The following is a 24,540-nucleotide window of genomic DNA, read 5'->3' as shown; positions in this document are numbered from 1 at the left end:
TGTGCTCCTGTTTGGACGAGAAGTGCCCATACAAACCTTGTTGATGTGAAACTAAGAGACTCGATGCGAATAGTAACTGGATGCCTGAAATGAACCACAACACAATGGCTGCCAGTCATGAGCGCTATAGCACCACCCCACTTGAGGAGAGAGGATGCAACACAGAAATGGATATCCAGAGCTGAATAAGATAGTGGAACTCCTCTGCAAACCATATACAAAACTGCGCCCCCAACATCAAGACTAAAATCTCGTTCACCATTCTACCTATCAAAGAAAGAAAACTACAACACTCAAGAAGCCTGGTGCGAGGAATGGAAAAGGAATAAGCCAACAGGAGGAGAACTAATTGAAGATCCATGTAAAAGTCTCCCAGATCTACAGGATCAACCAAGAAAATACTGTGTAGCTGCAAATAGACTACGGTCAAAACATACAAGAACAGCTGCCAACATGCACAAATGGGGGCTCCAAGAATCACCAACATGCCCAAAGTGCAACCAAGCACCACAAGATGCAAACCACCTCGTACTAGATTGCCCAGAGACAAAACTGGAAGGGGGATTTGAAACCATCAACAAATGTGATGATGACTTCCGAACCTGGATTGATACCTTGAACATAGAAGTGTAGCCGAACGATAATATTACTATAGAGAGATGTTTTTGGTAAGGTATATGTATTTTGAATTATAATCCAAATTATAAATTTTTAACATCAATTTTGTCATAACATTTTGATTCTCAACTTTGTAATGTTCTAATAAATATTCAATAAGCTACAGCTGTAAAATCTCTCAATGGTGACACATTAAGATGCAATGTTGATAAGAGGGAAGAATATGGAGGTCATTCCTTCATTAGTTTTTGTGAAACCAATAACTAGAGGTGCCTAACTGAGTCAATAAAATGGAGAAAAAGATAAAGGGAGTAAATGTGACTCATAGTTATGGGAATAACACAAAACAAACGACGTTTCGGCCTTTGGCTTTTTTTCAAGTAAACACAGTACACACACACACACACACACACACACACATACATATATATATATATATATATATATATTAGATTTCATAATAATATAGGTCAAAATGTGTGTGTGTGTGTGTGTGTGTGTTCTTGTATGGCATTACTTATGGGGACCAATACCTGGTTACACACCAACGTTCTGAGGACCCCTTGTCATTGTGGGGCCTTACACTCGGGTCCCCATAATGGTATTGGTTTAAAACCATCATTTTGACGCCCTGAACCATTTCACCAAATTTCATCGAAGTCCCCATAATGACGTTTTACTTGAAACGTGTGTGTGGATTTTACACAATTTACGGTGTGTGAAAATATTGAATTGCGTTGGTGTGCGTCTTGTACCGCTCTTCTGAAAAAGAGTTTGAAACGGTAGACGCCAACCGGAAGTTTTTGTCTGCAATGGCTGCGCTCGGCTGACACTGTACTGACAGGCGAAGATGTGACTTTTCAACGTAAAAAAGGGGTAAGAAATATTTTTTTCCCACTTTTAATTAGTTATTGATATGGATAAAAAGCAAGTCTAGTTTTAATTGTTCGGGATCGGATCTCTTAAAATTATTTTTTGGATTCTTACTCTTACCAATCTAACTAAACAAATCACTAAATTACGACTTCATCAGCCTAGAGTTAGAGCTCTGCGCTATGGCTATGCTATCGGCATCGGCGATTGTTAAGATTTCCGCGTTAAATTCTTAGCAATGAGGGCTGCCTTCTCTTATTATTATTTTTAGAGTTTAAATTCAGGTAATAGTAATATCGCAGTGTTGCGGTTCTTAGTCAATTCACGATGTTCTTGGGTCGATATTTCTCTCCCCACATCAGTGCAGTGAGCAGTGCTACCGGACTTTGAACTTGACAAAAAAAAATAATTCAAAATTAATCAAGACCAAGACATACGTCATTGGAAAGGTATTGCAACACAAGAACAGTGATACCACTTAAATTCCATGCTGTAGAAATAAAGTTAGTACAAAAACAAAATCTGGTACCTATCTTAAATTTCTCGAAATTCGATTTACATTAACATCAATATCAGTTTCAGTATCACTAAAAAAATCGTGTGCATTCTCCACTTTTATCTATTTCCGTCACATTGTAATGAAATATAGGAAAGAATGAATGGCGTCAGGGGTATGCATGCTTGCTGCAGGGATGGTCTGATTTCTGATGCCGGATGAAATTGGGACATGACATTTATGATACATCATCGAATAAGATTTTTAAGTTTAGTGTCATGATGTTAATAATTAATAAAAAGGGACAAGCTTTATAATTGACCTCAGTTATCAATTGAAATATTCCTGTTTCATCCTCAATGCTATTATTCAATCACTTACAATTTATACAAAACATACACCAATGGACTACTGATTGCAAACTAAATACAATGACACAAACACATGCAGCTAGGCGTAGAAACTTGACAGGCCAATCAGCGCTGATCGCAATATTTGATCGTTGCTGATTGGCTGCTTAATTTCTGTGTGACGTCATGGGATGCCATGGAATCCCCACCGACAGAGGCAATGCTAATTCACAGACATATTATGGGGTACCCCATTCACCCGGCGCCTCTCACTCGTGGCACATGAAGGCAGTTGAGTGAGATGTGTAGTGTAATGACCTTAGCGAAACCTATGTGTGCTATGGTAATGACTAATGACGTGTGTAATGACATGTAATGGTTTCCTGCCATATAGGACAAATTGGCGATTTTAATGCCAAGTTTCACAATTCTGATATGTAAAAAAAAATCTTCACGCACAATTAATTTGGTCGGATTTAATATCACTCTTGTGTTGCAATTTTCGCAATTTCATTGTCAAATGATGAAAACTTGGTGATTTGAGGGGGGGGGGGGATGCGGGGGTTGACAGCGATTTTAGAGAAGATCCATTTCGCGATGCGAAGGCGTGCCCAGGTAGCATCGCAAATGCTGCTTTTTATAGCTGCTGTTTGCGCCATTTTCACATAAAGAGTAGCAGTTGTGATACGACTAAGCCGTTAAATAGCACATGAGTTGCATCGCAACTATAATTTTTATACAGCTGCCATTTTTGGAATTTTCACTAAAAAGGCAGTAGTTGTGATGCTTAGTTGCGACAGTCATATCGTTCTTGCGGCTGTTTTCAACGCTGATTTTTTCACACCATTTCACTAAAAAGCAGGAGTGAATCGCACCGCAACAATTACTTGCACACAGCTGCCATTTTTTGAATTTTCAATAAAAGCGCAGCAGTTATGATACTTAGTCGCGAGTGAGTCACATCGTTCCTGCAGTTGTTTTCAAAGCTGCTTTTTTCACACCATTTCCCAATAAAGCAGGAGTTGCTTTACAATTACGCCATCGGATCGCAACAATCTCTCCTTTTATAGCTGCTATTTTTACTATTTTCATATACAGCAAAAAAAAAAGCGTGTCGGGAGAATGACTATAGTCAGATGCGGTTATGTGAAATTAAAGCCGTAAAAGGAAGCCGTTGTCAAAAAAAATCACAACTGCTGCGCTTTTATTGAAAATTCCAAAAATGGCAGCTGTATAAAAAGTAATAGTTGTGTTGCGACTCACTCCTGCTTCTTTATGAAATGGTGTGAAAAAGCAGTTTTGAAAACAGCCGCAAGAACGATACGATTCAGTCGCAACTAAGCGTCACAACTGCTGCCTTTTAATGAAAATTCCAAAAATGGCAGCTGTATAAAATAATAGTTGCGGTGCGACTCAGGTGAAGAAGTATACACAAACTCCTAGTATAAAACGAAAAGCAAGAGGCGACAAACCAAAAAAATACGGGAACTTTGGGTTTCAATAATCCAACTTGGCATCCATATCTATCAGGCCCCGTTTTGAAAAGAAAACGAAAAAAGTCATGCACACACACACACAAACTACACACGATGCCGAATGAAATCCCCAGTCTGAAAGGACACGCTCGAAATCTTGGACACGCTGGTCGCGAACTTGACATTTCCAGCAGCCAAGGAAATCCCCCATGACGTCAGACTTGTGATCGGCGCTGACTGGCCTGTCAAGTTTCTAAGCCTAGCTGCATGTGACACAAACATCGTGAAAATCCATATTTATAAATAAGAAAGAAAGAAGAAGCTATCAAAAAATAAAAAATAAGGTCACAGCCACAGGCCCTATTTCAGGTGCCCATTTTTGAGTCATGCAGGTATCAAAGTACCTTCTAAAACATGCCTTTACTTGTTGCAAACCCTAATATCAAAAGAAAAAAAAATTAACAATTCCTATGCAGTCTGCAGTAGGCTGGGTAGCCTACACTAAGACTAAGACACTGACAGTTCTTGGCTACGTAGACTTTGAATCATTTATGATTCATCTGCTGATCTATGTGTTTTTAATTTCTTCTGGTTACTTAGTTGGTTTACTTATTTGTAATTGCCACTGTTGTAATTGACGAGGGATGAGTTTTTAAAATGCAAGCCTCCAAATTGGAGTATAATAAATGTTTTTTACATGGCTAAAGTCAACCACTCACTACATTTTTTTTTCTTTGATAAAAGTTTATGTATTTGTATTGTTTCTTTTTTTCAGAAACCGTTGAAAACTGCAAATGAAGTTTTTTCTTTACTTTCCGATTCTGGGATGATAAAGAAAGCAAAAGACAAGACTGAGGTAACTACATTGTTAATGATATGAAGGTTACATAGTTTTCTAGTCATTGATTAATTAATAATTATCTATTCAAAGACCTGCTTTGTTTGATTCATGGAATATGTATTATGACCGAAGCCTTTTCTAATTGGCTGAGATGACTCGGCTAGGTTTATGCTTTAGTTTAAAACAAGATCCTTTTTTGCTCTGAGTTGTCGTTCTTAAGTATGCTCATAGTTTAATGCTATTATCTGTCATCTGCATATTTTGCGGCCGCAAATTCCGGGCCCTTCCGCAAATTTCACAAAATTGGCAAAGTTTGGCAAATTTTCCGATTTTTGACATTTTTTTTCTTCTGAAAAAACGTTTTCTTGTGATTTCTTTTTCACTTTTAGCTGGAATTAATGATATTATTTGTCAGGATATAACGGGCAATAGATTTCATTTGAAACACCATTTTATCTAAAAGTAAAGTTGGAAAAAATTGGAAACCATTTAATTTTCATACATTTTTTCAAGGATTATGGGGAGTTTAGGGGTTAAATATCATATCACGTCTAACTCTGCCCCGCAATTTTTTGGCAAATTTTGGCACTTTTGGCACATTTTGACGTTATTTTTGGCAAATTTTAGGCTCCTATTTAGCAAAAAATGCAGATGATAGTATTATGTTTGTGTAACAATGTACCTTTTTTTTTGGTTGACTGTCAGTCTGGGTAGAGCCATTTGAGAGATGCCAGATTGGAATGCACATATATATAGCTGCATAAGTCTACTTCTAATCCTCTATTCTAATATATTTTCTGTTCCAGAATCAGAGATGTGCGAACTTAAGGCCTCCTCGTCGTGGTGGACAAATTCCTGAAGAAATAGGCAGTAATTGCAGTAAGTTTGATTTTATCATTTTCATTTTGCTTTTCTAACCACTCAAACCAAAAGGAATATTATTACCTCTTGAATGCTTGTCAACTTTTACATGGCATTCAAATGCTCAATTGAGGGTCCCTTGAGATCAGTTGATAGAGTTGTGGCCTATCACACAGATATCCCGGGTTTGATTCCAGGTTCAGGCAAAAAAGACATTAGAATTTTTTCCAATCCCCCTACCTATCCAGCAGAAAGTGGGTAGCTGGATATCATTAGACCTATTGGAAATGGGTGTAAAGTACTTTTCAAAAGACCAGTGTCCTATCCAAAGCGTAACAAGAAATTGCTACTAGTCAGCTCCGAGCTACAGGGTTAGGCTCTGGTCTTATTGGCATGAAGTCCTTTAAGGAGTTACGTATTTGAATGCCTGTTTACTCACATTAAAGATAAGAAAAAGAAAGTAAGTCATTACAGGCCTAATAGTAGCTCATTTTGGTTTCTAATAATGTGTATTACTATTACATTTCATATAGTCTATCACTAACAACTTTCCATCGGTTCTTAATTAACTTTGGACAATCCAGCTGGGTTGTCATAGAGTGAGCCAAAAATATCTTATTTTCCCCTCATTAATGAGAAAGTTCACTGCCAGGCCAAACAACCAGCAGTGCTCTGCAACAAAGATGAAAAATTATTGTTGATAATCTTATCATAGAAATCATATCCTTTCTTTTAGATACTGCATTTTGAAATGAAATAATCTTTTTATCTCTCTCTTTTTCTCTTTCTCTCTCTCTTCCTCTGCCTCTCACAATATTGAGTTTAGAATGATGGCATTGCTCTTTCATTTAGTCTGTAACATAAATGAAGATGGTGGGGGTCAGTTATAGAAAAGAGTTTTGATTATTGTACTTTCATCTCCTTGATTTAATTCTCTAACCAAGTTAGTTTTCAAAGACATAACCAGACTATATGGTTAGAGAATTACATCTACAATATATCTGATGTTTGCTTCTCTGGAGTAAAGAGAAACTTCATTTCAATTTTGCACACGTGTTTTGATATATACTTTTCATGGTCATTTCAGAAAAGGACAGTGAAGACGAATATGTCCCCGAAGGCCCAAGAGAGAGTGCTTCTAGCTGCAAAACAGACAGCGATCCAGAGGATACTGATGACAAAGGTAAATAACCTGTGATGAGGTGTTTTTAGTGAAATAGAAAAGATACAAATACAATGCCGAATTAATTCTGTCTTCAGAAGAAATATGCGATACATCATGTTCCGTTTTAAAAATGTTGCTGTTTGGGGAATAGTGAATGACGCATTGGACAATTAACTAAAATATCACAAATTTGAGTATCAATTTGTTTACAGTGGAAGTCGCATTCAACGAGGTCTTTGGGACAGGGCCCCTGACCTCGTTGAATGCGACCTCTTGTTGAATGCGACTTTGTCCTAAACAAGGAATATAAATAATGAATCAGTATGAAAAAGTTAGATTTATGATTTAGCTTCCTTGACGAGCACATTACGGCACCGGGATTCTTCTGGGGTTGTTTCTTTTCATTTTAAAATTTTATTTATTTACATATTTAAAAAAAAAAAAATTTTGCATTTCAATGCATGTATTTTATTAATAAGATTAGCCCTTGTCCTTTATTCATACAAAACTGAGACCATCACAATTAACACTAAGTCTGTGTGATGAAATCTTAGCTGCGCATGACCTAACCATGGCACTACACGTCACATGTCTGCTGCCAGCATCTCCTCATTCATCGAAGTAAATACACCTACCCATCCTCTCCTCGCCTCACAATTTCTACCAACCCACTCCATAGAGGGACTACATGTTGTCTATGACCGACTCACCTCTTGCCTTACACATAGGAATACCTACCAGATAAAATTCTACACGACACACGGCTGAGTAGCATCGTACTACTGTAAACCACGCACTACACATTGGACAACATGAGACGTTCGTTTTGTGGAGGCAAGCAAACAGTGACGTTCAAATGAAAGTTGTGCCACTCTGTGGGTAGCATTGCTCTGGCCTGAAGCCAATGGTCTGGCCTAAATGACCTCGTTGAATGCGACTTTAGGAGCTAGGATGCTCGTTGGATGCGTTTTTATTTACTAAGAAAATATAGGGCCGGGAATCGGGGATTTCTGAATCCCTCGTTGAATCCGACTTCTCGTTGAATGCGACCTCGTTGAATCCGGTGCCCACTGTATTGAGTTAGAAGAATCTTGTACATTATGTTAGATAATTGATATCTTTTTTGTGTTAAAAATGTCTTAAAAACCTGAAAATTAAACCCAACAAACTGTTTTGAAGATACAAGCAAGCATCATTCCCTCTTACAATCTTATTTCAGAAATGGACAGTGAAGACGAATATGTCCCTGAAAGCTCAGGAGAGAGTTCTTCTAGCTGCAAAACAGACAGCGATCCTGAGGATGCTGATGACAAAGGTAAATAAGAACCTGTGATGCTTTAGATTTAAAATCCAAATACAATAAGCAGGAATATACTCTAATTTACCCATAATAGTACGTACTTTGATCCCTTGAAACCTGTTTGTAACTCATTTTATACTGTGACAACACTGGTGCAATCCCACATGTCACACAGATGTATGGCCTTGAGCATTAGTTGTATTGCATGGTTATTACCAAATTGTTTTATGAAGAGAAGAATGATTTTTTTTTAATGCCTTGAGATAGTCTACTATTCTATCCAAATGAGTCAGTTGTAACCAGTCATGTTAACCTACAAAATTGAGACAGCACTTTTTTTTGGTGAAATATTTCACCCCGAGAAGGGAAATGATTTTTTGGTTTTCCGTGAACCATATGTCGTTGTAAGAGCAGCGGCAGTGTGTGCAAATAACCTCTCCCAAGGTTCAATTGCAGTGCCAAAAGTGGGACTCGAACCCAGATCTCCCATATCACAGTGCAATGGCTTATCCGCTCGGCTATTGCGACACACTTGGGGTCTACATGGTATGCATAAGTACTTTGAATTGCACAACAGCAAGTGAAGTCATGTTTTTTATTTTTGCATTTTCAGACCCCAATGAACACCAAAGAAGTCCTACAACTGCAAGTCTAGTTTGTGTTGCAGAGAGTGAGGTAGAAAGTGGTAGCGAGTCTGTCATCATCCCTCTCCCACAGCTCGATGATCAGGAGGCTGACCTTCCACAGAAAGCAGATGACATGACTGTGCAGAAAATGGTGCCAGGAGGATCGGGGGTAAAAGAAAATGGGACAAACGACATTCTTGTTTGTATTGTGGTAGACTTTATGCTAAAATGGCTAGGCATTTAGAAAGTGTACATAGTGGGGAAATTGAAGTGGCAAAAGCTTTAGCCCATAAAGTAGGTACCAAGGACAGAAAGAGGGAATTGCAGTTATTGCTTCATCGTGGGGATTTTAAACACAACAAAACAGTGATAGATGCAAAAAAAGGTTTTTTGATTCCGGCTAGAAGGCAACCAATAACTGACAACTTAGAGGCTTTTACAACCTGTGAAAAATGTTTTGGACTTTTTCTAAGGAAGGATTTATGGCGTCACAAGAAAAAATGTGCTGCCTTCAATAATGAAACCAAAAGCTCAAAGAAAAATACAAATTTTCTTTTACTTTCAAGTAAACAGGAAGACGATAATAGTGATTTTGAAGAAAAGATTTTAAACACAATGAGTTCCGATAGGATCTCCCTCCTTTGTCGCCATGACAGTGTCATTTTGCAGTATGGGAAAAATCTTTTTTCTAAATTTTTAGACCAGCCACATCAATACCAGTACATAAAACAAAAAATGAGAGAAATTGGCCGTTTTTTGAATGAAATGAAAAACGAATGTGAAATTGAAAATATTACACAGTGCATTGACCCCCTGTTATTTTCAACTGTTGTCAAAGTTGTCAAAGTTTTAGCAAAGTACAATTGCATCACTGGAATTTATGAAATACCTTCACTTGCTTTAAAGTTAGGCCATTCCTTAAAAGCCTGTGCAGACATTTTGAAATCAGAGGCTTTGCAATCAGGAGATACTCTATTAGAGAAACAGGCTGAAGCATTTACCAAACTTTATTCTTCTGACTGGTCACATCAAATATCATCGAGAGCTCTGCACACTCTTCACAAAAGAAGATTTAACACAGCAAGAAGACTACCTTTAGCAAAAGATGTGCAGCTTTTATATTGTTTCATTAAATCCAAGTTAACAGATGCAATAACACAATTGCGTGAACACCCAAACCCAAATACGTGGAGAAATTTAGCTGAGATTGCTCTAGCACAGGTGGTTCTTTTTAACAGACGAAGAGGCGGTGAGATGCAGAGAATGAAAATTGAAAACTATCAGAATGGATTGGCTTCAGGAAAATCTCTACAAGGGGAAATCCTGCAGAGTTTGAGTAAGTTTGAAAGAAACTTAGCCAAACAACTCGAAAGGGTAGAAATTAGAGGAAAGCGAGGGAGACGAGTGCCAGTTCTTCTACCCAAATCTCACAAGGATAGTATTGACTTGCTCCTCGATTTCAGACAATCCAGTGGGCTTGCTAACAATAACCCATATGTTTTTGGTGCTATCGGTGAAGGTGAAAATGTACTTAGAACTTCAGATGTTCTCAGGAAATTTGCCACTGCATGTGGAGCAGATCAGCCAGACTTATTGACATCTACAGCACTTAGAAAACATATTGGAACAATATGTCAGCTGCTTGATTTGAAGGAGAATGAACTGGAAGCATTGGCTGCCTTCATGGGGCATGACAAGTCTGTTCATAAAGAATACTATCGTCTTCCAGAGGACACGATGCAACTTGCTAAAGTTAGTAAGATTCTCTTGCAACTGGAGAAAGGAAAAATTGACAAGTGTAAGGGAAAGAATCTAGACGAGCTGGAATTTGCTGAAGACGAAGCAATTGATGGAGAGGAATTAAGTGCTGATGAGGATGACCTTGACGACTGCGTTCAAGGCGGTGACACAGGATGTAGCAGCATGACCCCTGATAGTACGACGATAATGCCATACACTGAAAACTGTCAGGAGGCTGATACTGTTAGAGAATCTCATAAATCAAAGAAAATCACAAACAGAGTAGTGAATAAAGAAAGGAAAGGGTGGTCTGAGGAAGAAAGAAAAGCTGTTGAAAAGGAATTAGGGAATTTTTTCTTTTTAGAAAGATTGCCTGGCAAAGCAAACATTGAAAATGCTATGAGAAATTCTCCAATCTTAGCAAACAGACCCTGGAGACAAATCAAATATTACATAAAAAATGTTCAAACTAGAAAAAAGAAATTTGTATAGAAATTTGTTCCCTATGTTATTGTATGTACGGTAGTACATAAACTAAGCATTATCTTGTTGTCGCCTTGATGTACAGACATTTGTTGTTAATTCAATTAATTGGTACCTTATGCAATTTGTGATCAGTACTTTTTCCTCCGACCTCCTCTCTCTCTCGTTCTCTTTTCTTTCTCGCTCTCTCTCTCTTTATAAAAATTTCAATACTATGTTGTTTTTGACATCAACTTAAAATCAATATGAAAACATGAACATATTTTTTTTTCAATAATGATACTGATAATAATATGTCCAATTACAGGACAATTTGTTGTTGATGATAATAATGTTATCTCTGACCATTATATTGTGGAAAATGTCAAAACCAGATGAACACAAAAGTATTCAAAATTACTTTTTATTTTGTCTCGTTATACTCGTATCAATGAACTGAAAGTGATTTTAGCCAAATAGTCCTTAAACCAAAACAATTTGCAGAATAGTTATCAAAATCATTTCTGTTAATTAGACCAACATTCCTATTTTGACATTTGTTAACTTGTATAAAGTGATGTTTTGTGATTCTATCTTTTTCCACGTCATTATCTTTGCTTATTAGACGAGTTAAGATCTAGGCTTAATCAAACTATTGAGAAGTCACATTTTCATTCCCCGTTCTGGCATACCATTTTATTCAATAAAACATTAGATGCATTGACTTGCTAAAATGGAGTCAATTTTACCAATTGTTTAATAATGATTAATGTGTTTGTAAAAATACGCCCTGGTGCACTAGCAAATTACCTATCTGTTCCTTTGGTTTTCAGGGTCTCACCTCAGATGTTTTTGCTTGCGCTCTTGAACACACAATTCAAACCACTGTTAGTTTATTAAGTTTTGTTTTTTCCGCCACATATATCATCATTATGTATAAAAATTGTTTATGCTTCTTTATCGTCAAGAATGGACTATTTCTTGTTGTATTTTCGTTATATGGGTTCGAGCATCTCAAACGGTAGAGCACTGTCTATTCATTAGGACCCGAATTTAGCTTCAATGAGAGCTGTCTTTGTTTCTGCCCTCTCTATCCAGAAAAAAATGGGTACCATCGTTGAATACTAAGACACGTCCAGAAAAGTTATGTGGCATAGACTAGCAGCATCCCATCAATAATGCAAAAAGTAATTTTTGTCATCCCTTCTTACACCTCAGAGAGCAAGATGTATACTCTTACTAATTTTTGAGTCTTCCTGCTCTCATAGGACTTTCGTTTGAAATTAATTAAGATTGGAATTCAATATTTCCCTCAGTTATAGTATGGCTCTTTTCACTCTTTTCTGATAATTATCATGGTATATACAGTGGAAACTCCCAATAACGACATCGCTTGGGACTGGAAGATTATGTCTTTATTGGAGTATGTCGCTATCCAGAGTTTTTATTTTCACTACGAACATAATTTAAGTATAAGATTAGGGACTAGAGATTTGTGTCGTTATCCAGAGAATGTCGTTATTGGGAGTTTCCACTGTATTTAATAAGATAATTTTAAAATTTCCCCAGAATCAACTTCAAATCTTTATTAATCATTATTTGGCATTATTATTTGGCTATGATTATGAATAAACAAACCTCATTTAAAATCAACATATTTTTTCCGTCTTGATGATTTGACTGGATTCCACTGAACACCCTTTATACTCCTTATGATTATATGTCAATGTTCAGAACCCTACCCTTGGCATTGAGGGAGAACTTTCACTTGGTCAGTTCTACATGATTCGAATGTGTACAAGATAGATTGTTATCTGACATCAGGATCCATATGGTAGTTTAGTTGGTAGATACCTGGCCTGTAGTGTCATCATTTCAAAGCCTCATGAAGACAGAATTGTTCTGATATCATCTACTGAGCAGTGAATGTTTGGTTGCATTTCATTCTGATACAGACATAGTGACTAGAAAAATGATATGCCAATAGTAATGCAAGTCGGGTACAGCCTAAGGTTAGGAACATTTTTGTTTGGAGTATCCCGATCTATCTTAATGTCCTATTTCTTCTTTTGTTTTTACATTCTTTTCCGTATAGATGGGCATCTAATTCTCAAGGTCCTTAGAAGTAATGTCTACTGTAGACACACATCAAAGGTTCCTGCTAGTAATGGCCACATTTTAAACTCCCAAAGGTCCCTAGAAGTAATGTCTACTGTAGACACACATCAAAGGTCCCTGCAAGTAATGGCCACAGTTTAAACTCTCAAAGGTCCTTAGAAGTAATGTCTACTGTAGACACATCAAAGGTCCCTGCAAGTAATGGCCACAGTTTACACAGGTCCTTGCAATAAATGTGCACAGTTTACACACCAAGTGAGTCCCCACTAGTAATGCCCTGTCTCATCAAGTCCTCACAATGACTACACAATGTCCCTACAATGATGGTGTAAAGTGAGGCCCAAACATACTCTAGTCAAACCTTTGTTATTTGACGTATTCTAAAAAACGACACCTGCCATCATAGACGGCTGTTTTGTCCACCAATACAACGTATTGTATGTTTCCTAAACCCACTGGAAATAGAGGTACCCACAAGTCATGTGTGAAATTATGGTCCTGACAAGTCATGCCATACAAGTATGTGTGTATGTTTGTGTGTGAAACGATTGCCACAAGATTGTTGTATATTTTTTTTTATGCCAGACCCCGAAATTAGATCGCAAAACTAGTATAAACACTGATAATTTATATATATATATATATATATAATAATATATATATATATATATATATATATATATATATATATATACATATATATATATACATATATATATATATATGTATATATATATATATATATATATATATATATATATATATATATATATACATATATATATATATATTCACCAAAAATGTGTTTTTAAACCTATAATAACGTTACAGAATGAATAAACTGCTCAATATAGGAAATCAATTGCTATTGTCCTTTTTACACTATAGAAGCCGGGATAATCTTTGGCTCCACGGGCCTAATATGTCTCTGATCTGAAGGACAACGGTACTTAACTGATACTTGCAGTTAGAGGCGTTCTCTTGACCTGAAAACCAGTTCTTACTTCATTCTCCAAAATAAGTTCTGTGAGTCCCAAAAATAAAAGGCCTTCATCAGCAAAATGTCGTGGAACAAGCTTACAGGAATAGGAAATTATAGAAATATAGGCCAAACAAAGCGTGAGAAAACAAGGGCAATAATTGACATGAATGACAATGACATGGGCAAACTTGCACTTATTTTTTGCAGGTCTGATTACCCAATTCCTTATGAGCTCATTGTTGTAATGGAAATCTCAAAAATTATTGTCCATTACAACAATGTTAAACTAGGCCCACAAGTGGATTCGGATGTCAGACATGCAAAAATGTACACGCCTACTTGAGTCCATTAGAGTAAGGTGTAAAACCTCATCTCACCTCGCCTCACCTCATTCTCCAGACCGAGGTGGTCGTAGAGGAGACATGAGAGACAACTTTGCAGTAAGGGCCCTCTTATCCATATCTGTTCTCAGATTTCCTCATTAATGTTTGAATGTTCATCCTTGTCCATTCATTTCCAAGAATGGGGTAAAATTACGGACCAAAAACAAACAAGGAGATGAACTGTTAGGAAGGAGAGGAATGTTGTTTGATATTTGACATGGGGTTTGGCAAGAACTAGATAGTGGAAGACAATGAGACTATCACAAAGCAAAAAGGCGCGTTTTATACCACGTTGTATGAAGTAAACAATGAGACTTTCAGACAGTAAAAAGGCGAAAAAGGCACGTTTTATACCTAGTTGCGTCAATCTTCACCACATAAAGCTGCAACTGTTTAGGATTGAAGTGGATTGTATGAATTGGATCGGCTATGAGAAATCAGGTATTTACAAAATACACGAATACTAGTTATAGAAGTAGAGGTCAAACAAATTGTGAGTGGAAAAAAACAGGCAATAATTAGATTCAATAGTCTGATATCACGTGGCACAGTAACGGCGTGGTTCTAAACAAAGAAAATCGGTACATTAAATTACCATTCTGGCTAGAACTTTTCATACGTCTTGTGATCAGAATGTATACACGTCAAAACATGATCAGATATATAATGTTTTTCTCCTCTGGATACACTCGTAGGAGAAATATTTCACAAGGGCGTCCGCCATTGTTCCGATAGTTTAGAGCCAGTTACTAAGTTACCATACGTCATTACGAAGGAAATGACGTCATGACTGACTGTTGAAGCCTATTGACATAACTGACAATGGCATGAAGCAATGAGAGAAAGCTGTAAAAATACAAGCCAAAAACAAATAAGGAGACGTATTATCTACTGTTGAGAAGTGGAATGTTGTTGGATATGTGATTGGGGCCTCCCAAGAACCACAGTGGTAGAAAAAGAGAATATTTATATCAGACAGCAAAAGGCGTGTTTGATAGCACATTGTACAAACAAGTATCTGAAAAAGGGTGTATGTAAAATATGTAGTGCCAGACAAGCTCCAAAAATCAGCCTGCCTTCCCAGTCGAGTCAGGTTATTTCTCTTTCCTGCTTTGTTTGGCACTATTTTATACACACTTTTTCCGATATTGATCTTTTACCAGTGACTGTTCTTAATAGGCTTCAACAGCCGTGACGTCACTTCCCTCATAATGACGCATAGTAACTTAGTAACTCGTTCTAAACTATCGGAACACTGGCGGACGCCCTTATGAAATACTTCTCCGACGAGCATAAAAGTAAATCCAAAGGAGAAAAATATTATAAATCTGATCATGTTTTGACTTTTATACATTCTGATCACATGACATGTGAAAAAGTTCTAGCCAGCACGAAGAATAAAAAGTACCGATATTCTTTGCTTAGAACCAAGCTGTTGGTTGCTGGGCGGACGTGACATCAGACTATTGAATCCTATTTGTCACATTGTACAAAGTGGATATGTTTCAGAAATCAGTTATTTACATAAAGTATGAAATAGTACAATGGTCTTTGGAAAAGCTCATAATACTGTGAGAGATGTGGTAAAATTACCATAATAACCAGTTAACTGCCGTCATCTCGAAAAACTCGTTTTTAAAAATTTGGCCAGAAAACTCATCCTTCAAATATCGATCGATTTAAATGACCCTCATCTTGGCAAAAACTCTCAAACCTGGGACTTCAAAAGTCCCAGGTTTGAGTGTTTTTGCCAAGATGAGGGTCATTTAAATCAATCGATTTAATTTGAAGGACGAGCTTTCTGGCCAATTTTTGTAATACGAGCTTTTTCGAGAGTACGGCAATTAATTGGTTAATTATAACTAGTCTGGTTTAAATCTCTCTTCTCTCCTCAAACACCAACTTTCCCGGACAAACACAGCTTTCTCCTATCAGTATCAGTCCAACTCTCTTAAATTAATAATATCGATCGTGAAGAGTTCAGGCAGCTTGGATCAATCAGCATTCTGTCGAAGTGTACGATAGGAATTGTATCGAAACCATAGTTGTTGCCTTCGGGTTAAAGATAAAAGCATTTGTACTGATTGGTCAAAATGGGAGAGAGAGGCATAGAGAAATAAATAAATAGAGAGAGAGAGAGAGAGAGAGAGAGAGAGAGAGAGAGAGAAAGAAAGAGAGAGATAATGAGAGAGAGAGAAAGAAAGAGACAGATAATGAGAGAGAGAGAGAAAAAGAAAGAGAGAGAGAGAAGGGAGAGAAAGAGAGAGAGAGTGTGTGTGTGTTTGTGTATGTGTGAGTGTGTGTCTCTCTGTGTGTGGGTGTGTGTGTGAGAGAGAGATAGATAGATAGAATATATATATATATATATAATATATATATATATATATATATATATATATATATAGAGAGAGAGAGAGAGAGAGAGAGAGAGAGAGAGTTTTGTATAACTGTTTATGTATGCGCATAATCTATTATTATTATTATTATTATTATTATTATTATTATTATTATTATTATTATTATTATTATTGTTGTTGTTGTTATTATTATTACTCATATCATCATCATTCTTTTTGTTGTTGTAGGTCTTCTTCGTCTTCTTCTTCTTCTTCTTCTTAGCATCAACATAGCATCGGTCTTCCGTTCGACTATGTATTGAACAGCAGAATAATTCCGGTTTACAAATGCACTTATCATTGCGTATCTACATTATCATCAAAAATATACAATGCCAAATAAATGGGGTACTACAGACGTTTTGCCATGACCCTACTCAACCCTGCTCATTTCTGCATTGCAAACTAACGAAATGGTTGTTGTCTGTCCTTCGCTGAACCAACTATAAAGTAGATTTGCATAATATATACAAAATTTGCTATGCTGTCTTCTTCATCCTTCATCACTCTCCGTTAATTTTTTGTTAGTCTTTATTCTGCTTATTTTGCGAATATCTCCAGACATGACCTAATAATATGATGTTGACTTGTATAATGTATTCTAAGAATGCAAAGAAGAGCCATTTATAATGAAACAAGAAATGAATAGATTTTATAAACGCTGATCTTTTGTGTCCCTGTTTGGGGAAACTATAATACTTGCAGTAGATAAAATGTACCTGGCAATAATGAGGTAGTGTGGTCTAGTGGAATGGAATACCCCTTCGGACTGGAACGTCCAGGGGTAGAATCCCCCTCTGAGCGGCGCATTGTTTCGTCATTGGAAAAAAGGCTCTTTACACACATTATCTAACCTTACTTAGATGTAAAGTGAGAACCTGGCCTTGAGCAACGTTGTCTCTGTCGAAAAAAAATGTCTTATCGCCTAACAGGCGTCATGTCTCGTCCTCCATGTTAAGTAATGCTGTTGGCTAGGCGGGACCCCATGTAATGAGCTTTGAGCACAAATATAGTGAATATTGCGCTATATAAATGCTCAATTAAAAAAATAATTGATTGTTTTTATTCTCTACAATTTTTCCGTACCCGATATCCATTAATAATGTTTGAATGCATCTTTTCTTTACTTTTAAGAGGGCAATGTGCATTTGTTTCTCTTCTCCCTCCCCCCCCCTCTCTCTCTCTCTCTCTCTCTCTCTCTCTCTCTCTCTCACCCACTCTCATTCCACTGTTTTGTATCATCTTACTAATCGATATTCTTTCTTTTTCCTATTGCTGGCCTAAGAAGATGACCCCAACTAATTCTCCCTTAAAAGCATTCTAGTCTTTAGATAAGAAAAATACAGATGCTATTCGTTTATGTTTAATATTACTTCTATTGTCGACGTTGGTGGTAACACTGTTACTAAACTGTTTCATAGCCTGACTGTTTTTTCATTACCCTATTAGCCTATATAATGCGCTATTATTTAGAAGGGGTCGTCTTTGAATAAATATTAAAAGTTTAATCAATTTTAAAACTCGGACCATTTAGAATTGGACGGTATCATAAACAAAATAGCAACAACAGAGTGTGTCGGGAGATAAACATTTCAAAATACTCTCCGTCAACTATAGGTTGGATCCAGCGACCCTATCACTGCAAGGTAAAATTTAATTGTATCGAGAGCCTAAAATTACCTCAACACAAGGATTTGAACTCGAGTTTTTGGTGTATCGGTTAGGCGCCAAAACAACTGGTTTCCACTTTATATATTTTCTCTCGTTTTCTCATTTATTAAGTATTTGCTTAAATGTCAAAACGATCTGAACCTTTTCTCCTGTCCTTTTTTTTATTCAGATTGGAAGGATTTGACGAGCTTTTGAATACATAGCCCTCAAGCCATATTCATTTAAAATTTTGCTTTAATGAATGTTGATTTTTATCATGAAGTGTTCCAAACCGATATACGCTAATATCTTCGTTTTACCAGGGCAGAAAATGAAATCTCGGCAGGAAATGATCTCCCATGGAGAACTCTGATGACGTCTATGGTTGTGGAATATATATGAATAAAAATAGATATAAATAAATTCACTCACGTATTTTTAAGCCAAAAAGAACGTTTCCATGTCCTTCATTTCCTCAGTCGGAAGACTGAAGAAATGAAAGACATGGAAACGTTCGTTTTGGCTTAAAAACACGTGAGTGAATTTATTTAGTTTTATATGCTCTAACCTAAATTATGGAGCACTCTTGTACCTATAAGTACCCACTAACACTCATATATATATATATATATATATATATATATATATATATATATATATATATATATATATATATATATATAGGGCGAGGTTTGACCCGGGGTCTTTTGTCTGATGATACTATTGCTTGATCCGCTCAGTCATTGTTTGTGTTATCTGAGACAAATTGCGAGCTGTTTTCGAGAACTTGGCAGCTCTCGAGATGCTATTAAGTCATTATAATCCTACGGAGACAAAAGACAAATCGATAAGCATGGCTTTTACTTGCACCATTTATCGTGTTCTCAACAAAACTATGTCTAGATCTTTGAACTAGTAGAGCTTTGACTCTTGTGTTCCTGTTACTGTTCTTGATCGCTGTTTTATTTGGAGGCTCTAACAGTCATCATAGGTTGCAGATCCATATATTTTGGGTAGTCAGTCATAGGATGACCTATTTGCATCTCGTTGAGTTTGAACGGGGGTTTGATTTCTCCTCAGTCTCTCTATCGTCGCCTAACGGGCTAATCGGACACAGAGGTAAGACACTCGATTTCAGCCTTAAAGGTTGATTGCATCATCATCACTTTCATCATCATCATCATCATCATCATCATCATCATCATCATCATCATCATCATCATCATCATCATCATCATCATCATCATCATGCATCCTCTTGTCGTTCTTGTTTCTTCTTCTTCTTCTTCTTCTTCTTCTTCTTCTTCTTCTTCTTCTTCTTCTTCCTCTTCCTTTTCTTCTATTACACCTTCTTCTATGATCTTTTTTTCTAATAGCCTTTACTTCCTATGGTCATATAATCCCAACCCGAGTCCACAATATAATTAAAACGCTCTTATAATATGATTTTATAAGGAAATGTAACATATTCTGTATATCTTCTCTATTGAATTCGCGTTGGTATAGGTATAGGTAGTATAATGTTTGCATGAGTCTGAGGTCTTTCTCATCAGCGCCAATGGAGTGCAGTTGTTTTAGTATTTCTTCGTGGCGTACTCTATCAAAAGCTTTTTTGTAGTCGACAAAACAGAGGTATAGTGGGGTCTGAACCAGTATAGCTCTTTCACTTAAAACACGGAGGAGGTATATTGCGTTCATTGTCCCTCTGTCAGGTTGGAATCCATATTGTTCTTCTGCGATTTCGGGGTTAATCTTATTCCTTAGCCTGTTGATAATTATACGCAACAGTATTTTGTTGATGTGGCTTATTAAACTTATAGTTCTAAAATTTTCGCATCTGACTGCACCTGCTTTCTTTGGTATTGCTATGAAAATCGAGTTACAGAGATCTTCTGGAATTTTCCCAGTGTTGTATATATTGTTGAATAATATGTGAAGTTCATCAATTGCTAGATCTCCTAGGCTTTTTAATACATCTACGGATATTTCATCAGTGAAGAAAGAGAGAGAGAGAAAGAGAGAGAGAGAGAGAGCGTCTGCTTCTGTTTTGTGATAAAGTGAGAAAATGAGACAAATGTAACATGATTATAGATATTATATATATATATATATATATATATATATATATATATATATATATATATATATTATACTAGTATACATAATCATACATCATCTATTCCTTTTAATGACACCTTAAGCTGATAAGGGTCCTAAGCTGATATATTGACAACCCTATTTTCGCTTGTCCCTACATGGTAGATCTATCTATGTGTTATTATGGTTGACATTACTATTTTAGATTTTTTGCATTAGTATACTTTTCTTTTACAAAATCGATATAGGATATCACTTTTCAAATTGCAAGTTTGAAGGACATTCCCTGACCTGAACCCCTCTGCTCCGTATCATTTGAATGCTAAGACATGCCACAATTCTACGCGTATTTTTACTTCATGAAATGTATAAGACAATAATAAAGATCTATTAGCAGCAGGTCGTGCACTGCTCTTAGATTTAACACACGATGTTCACAGTGATAGAAGCTTTCGGATATGTTCTTTGATGAAGAATTCTATACGCTCGTATATACGATAAATAATACTTGCTTTCCTATAAACTTGCATCCCACATTTAAAACATAAAATTTTTAAAAATGAAAAGAAGTGTTATTCAAGATTTGTAAAGAATTTTAGAATAGCATGTTATTTTAAAACCCTCTGGATTGGGAGACATGCAAAATTAGCCGTGATTTTATTACGGAGTTTACTTTTTTTAAAAGATATATTTATCCATTTTTTCGTTCTTATTCTATTGTTGCTAAAACTATCAATTCAATATGCATAAAACAAACATAGAAATAAAAATATAAAACAACAAAATACAATGGGGGCAGTTTTGCAGCTCATGTCCTCATATCATACGCATAATGCTCAATGTCCATCGCCGTAGTTCATTCATTCCTTCAACAGGTTACATGTAACAAAAATTCATAAAGTACAGCGTTCCTGTTATGCGCTCTTTTTGCAGGAGAATTCTTACAATTATGCAATTTACATTTAACATTTTAATTTATTTTTAGCCATTTAAATCAATCGATTAAAATGACAAACCCAACCCCTTCCCCCCCCCCCCCCTCCCCTCACTCAGCCTGTCAAAAATGTCTCAAACTTGACATTAATATGTCCTCTTGCTTTTTTCGAAGGAAAGGAATTAAATTAACAACAGGTTACATGTAACACAATTCATAAAGTACAACCCTCCTGTTATGCGCTCTTTTTGCAGGAGAATTCTTACAATTATGCAATTTACATTTAACATTTAAATTTATTTTTAACCATTTAAATCAATCAATTAAAATGACAAACCCTACCCCCCCCTTTCCCCTCTCCCCTCTCCCTCCCCCCCCCCCTCCCTCAGCCTGTCAAAAATGTCTCAAAACTTGACATTAATATGTCCTCTTGATTTTTTCGAAGGAAAGGAAATAGAATGGGCATATCTGTCATATCCATCAATCAATACCAGGAAGGTGATTCAACGAAACAGAAATTGGGCATAAATCCTCCAGAAGCCCCCCAAAATCCTAATTATTCGAATTTTTTTTCATTAAAATTATATAAGATCAAGCGGATCAATCTGCCCCCAAATTAATCACGCAAGGAAAGGGCTAGCTAGCTCTTCTATCTGGAGAGAGGCCAAATTTGTTCAAGGCTGGAAAGGCCGATGCATGTTATTGTCTATTAAAAGAAAGATATTGACCCTTAACAGACGGGATTCGATTTTATTCATTCTGACAACTTGTTTTATATCGTTTTAAGCAAGAGATAAGAAATACTTATAATAGAAAGAAAGAAAGAGAGAGAGAGAGAAAGAGAGAGAGGGAGAGAGAGGGAGAGAGAGAGAGAGAGAGAGAGAGAGAGAGAGAGAAGTGGTGCCTGAAGCTTGGGATATCAAAATACTGACAAAAAGGGGGAAATGGAAAGGCTTCGGATGGGAACAGTACAGGCAATGGACGTTTCGGGTACAGTCCTTCGTCTACAAAACAAAGCAAAAAAATGTAGTGAGATCACTTGTGACGAAGCGTTTGTACCCAAAACGTCCATTGTCTGTACTGTTCCCATCCGAAGCCTTTCCATTTTCACTTTTCCGTTTGTAACAGTTATTGTGCAGCTGTGTGGTCGGAAGGTCTTGGGTTCGATCCTCGCTCGGCACATAGTTGAGTCCTTGGAGAAGGCTCTTTACTCCACATTCTCTCACTGTACTCAGGTGTAAATGAGTACCTGGCCGTTAACAGCGTTGTCTCTGTCCGAAAAAATGATTGTAATTTAACCTAAAAGGCGTCATGTCCCGTCCTTCATGTTAACTGTTGCTGTTGGCCAGGGACCCCTTATAATGCTCTTTGAGCATGTTTAGCGGATAATGCGCTATATAATAGCTTAATTTAAAGCTCATTTACGGGTTTGTTGTTGTCTTGTGGTATGGCACTCGCCTTCAGACATGTTGTTCCCTTGTCTGAATCCCTCTCTAGTGGACGCAAATTTGAGTCCTTCAAAAAAAAAAAAAGCGCTTTATACTCAATTCTCTCACCATACTTAGCTGTAAAATTAGTACCTTACAGGTAATAGCGTTGTCTCTGTCGAGAACATTGTAAGAGCGCCTTATAGGCGTGATGTGATGTCTCATTCTACGTGTCAGCTGCCTTGGGACCACGCATTTAGTGGATATTGCGCTATATAAATGGTAATTTTGTTAAAAAGGGTTATTAATGCGCTCACCAAGAAGTTTTAACCAGATAAATGTTAAGGGAGTGATTATTATAATATAAAATATCCAGTCTCACCGTTAAAGAGTTAATGAAGTATATCTAACGATTAGCTGGATTTGTGAAATATTACAAAATTTCATAAGATTAAATCAGATATACATTTGCTTGATCCTCGTATAATACGTTTTTTCTTTCAAATTATTTCAAAATTAAAAAAAAAATATCTATGGCACAAAAAAAAGAAGAAAAAAAACCCACACACACTCACACAAGAAATAATGAAAAAATCTGAATGTTTGTCATAAAATTGTAATTAATCTTAAGTATATTTGGAAAGGACGTTTTCCTTTTTAAATATATAAAAATAAAACAAGACATATCAACCAAGACATACACAAGACTGTAAACCACGTGAATTATGTCACATTATTGAGTTATTAAAAAACAAAACAACCCCCCCCCAAAAAAAAAACCAAACAAAAAAATAAAAAATCAACAAAAACATGATATATATATATATATATATATATATATATATATATATATATATATATATATATATATATATATATATATATATATATATATATATGAGCCAAGGTCAAAAGGTGCCCGTCTGATACGAGTGTTAAGAAAATTTGAATTTTACTTAATTATAGGCTGTTTTCATTGGGTTAATGCTTGTAATCAATTGATAATATGAAGAAGAGATAAAATGAGATAGCTCAACATACTCTGTTCAACAGAATATGAAATAATCAACTTGAAAGTGAAATTTGAATGCTGTTTGGCATGTGCTTAAAACGAGGTCAACGCATCACCTTTTTAGAAATCATGCAGAAATTAAATGTGATGTTTTAGCTCACGTGATTGAAATTTGACTAATAGTATAAAGTCAAAATTTACTTTTAAACGCAGTTGCAGTATATTACATATCTGATTAAGTTTCATATAGAGTTCTTAAAAAGTTGGTGTTGCTTGTGACCTTTGGTGTCATCAAACACAGCACAATACTAAGACTCAACATGAAACTTTAAAGCTCATGTTTAATGTTTATAAAATGTTTATTTATGAGAAAAAAGCTTAGATTTACTATCTGAACTCAAATCTTGGAGTAAATGTATACCGTTTTGCCGATATTGAGGTTTATTGGTTTTGGTGTCATTTGTCACAAGCAACACGGCATGCGTGAACACGTGGATGTTTGTTTCGTTAAATGGCGATTCGCAATTTTGATCCACCCTTCTTACGAGTCTTTGAAGTGCAGCACTTTCATTTGCCTTTCCAGCGTGGCTCCAGGCAGAAAAGGTAAGTTGAACTTTGTTGTCATCGCTATTTTACATTGTCACAAGCAACACTTGATATTGGATATTACAAAGTGCCACCAACAAATTATGTTTTCAGCTGTTATTCTATTTACAAATATGATATTATGACAT

The 24,540-nt window shown here is 36.3% G+C and overlaps 1 protein-coding gene and 1 long non-coding RNA gene across 2 annotated transcripts in view; both read left to right on the top strand.

Moving 5' to 3' along the window:
• The window catches only part of LOC144969161 (uncharacterized), a 111,865-nt gene that overhangs the window by 49,572 nt on the left and 37,753 nt on the right, over nt 1–24,540 (top strand). The window lies entirely within an intron of this gene.
• On the top strand, nt 1,479–8,983 carry LOC144967199 (uncharacterized). Its single transcript, XM_078904130.1, has 6 exons — nt 1,479–1,494; nt 4,588–4,668; nt 5,460–5,532; nt 6,602–6,697; nt 7,899–7,994; nt 8,593–8,983. The coding sequence occupies exons 2-6, from the start codon at nt 4,639–4,641 to the stop codon at nt 8,847–8,849; spliced, it is 552 nt and encodes a 183-aa protein (XP_078760256.1). The 5' UTR covers nt 1,479–1,494; nt 4,588–4,638; the 3' UTR covers nt 8,850–8,983.

The sequence above is a fragment of the Berghia stephanieae genome, chromosome 3, assembly GCF_034508935.2.
Source record: "Berghia stephanieae isolate SIO BIC M18660-M18661 chromosome 3, UCSD_Bste_1.3, whole genome shotgun sequence".
NCBI lineage: Eukaryota > Metazoa > Mollusca > Gastropoda > Nudibranchia > Aeolidiidae > Berghia > Berghia stephanieae.
This window is presented reverse-complemented; position numbering and strand designations above follow the sequence as displayed.

Excerpts from the sequence above, each read along its gene's own strand:
- LOC144967199 (XM_078904130.1), top strand. The coding sequence starts at position 4,639 with ATGATAAAGAAAGCAAAAGACAAGACTGAG. Across the intron at positions 4,669-5,459 it reads AAGCAAAAGACAAGACTGAG|AATCAGAGATGTGCGAACTT; the intron begins GTAACTACATTG and ends TTTCTGTTCCAG. Across the intron at positions 5,533-6,601 it reads AGAAATAGGCAGTAATTGCA|AAAAGGACAGTGAAGACGAA; the intron begins GTAAGTTTGATT and ends TGGTCATTTCAG.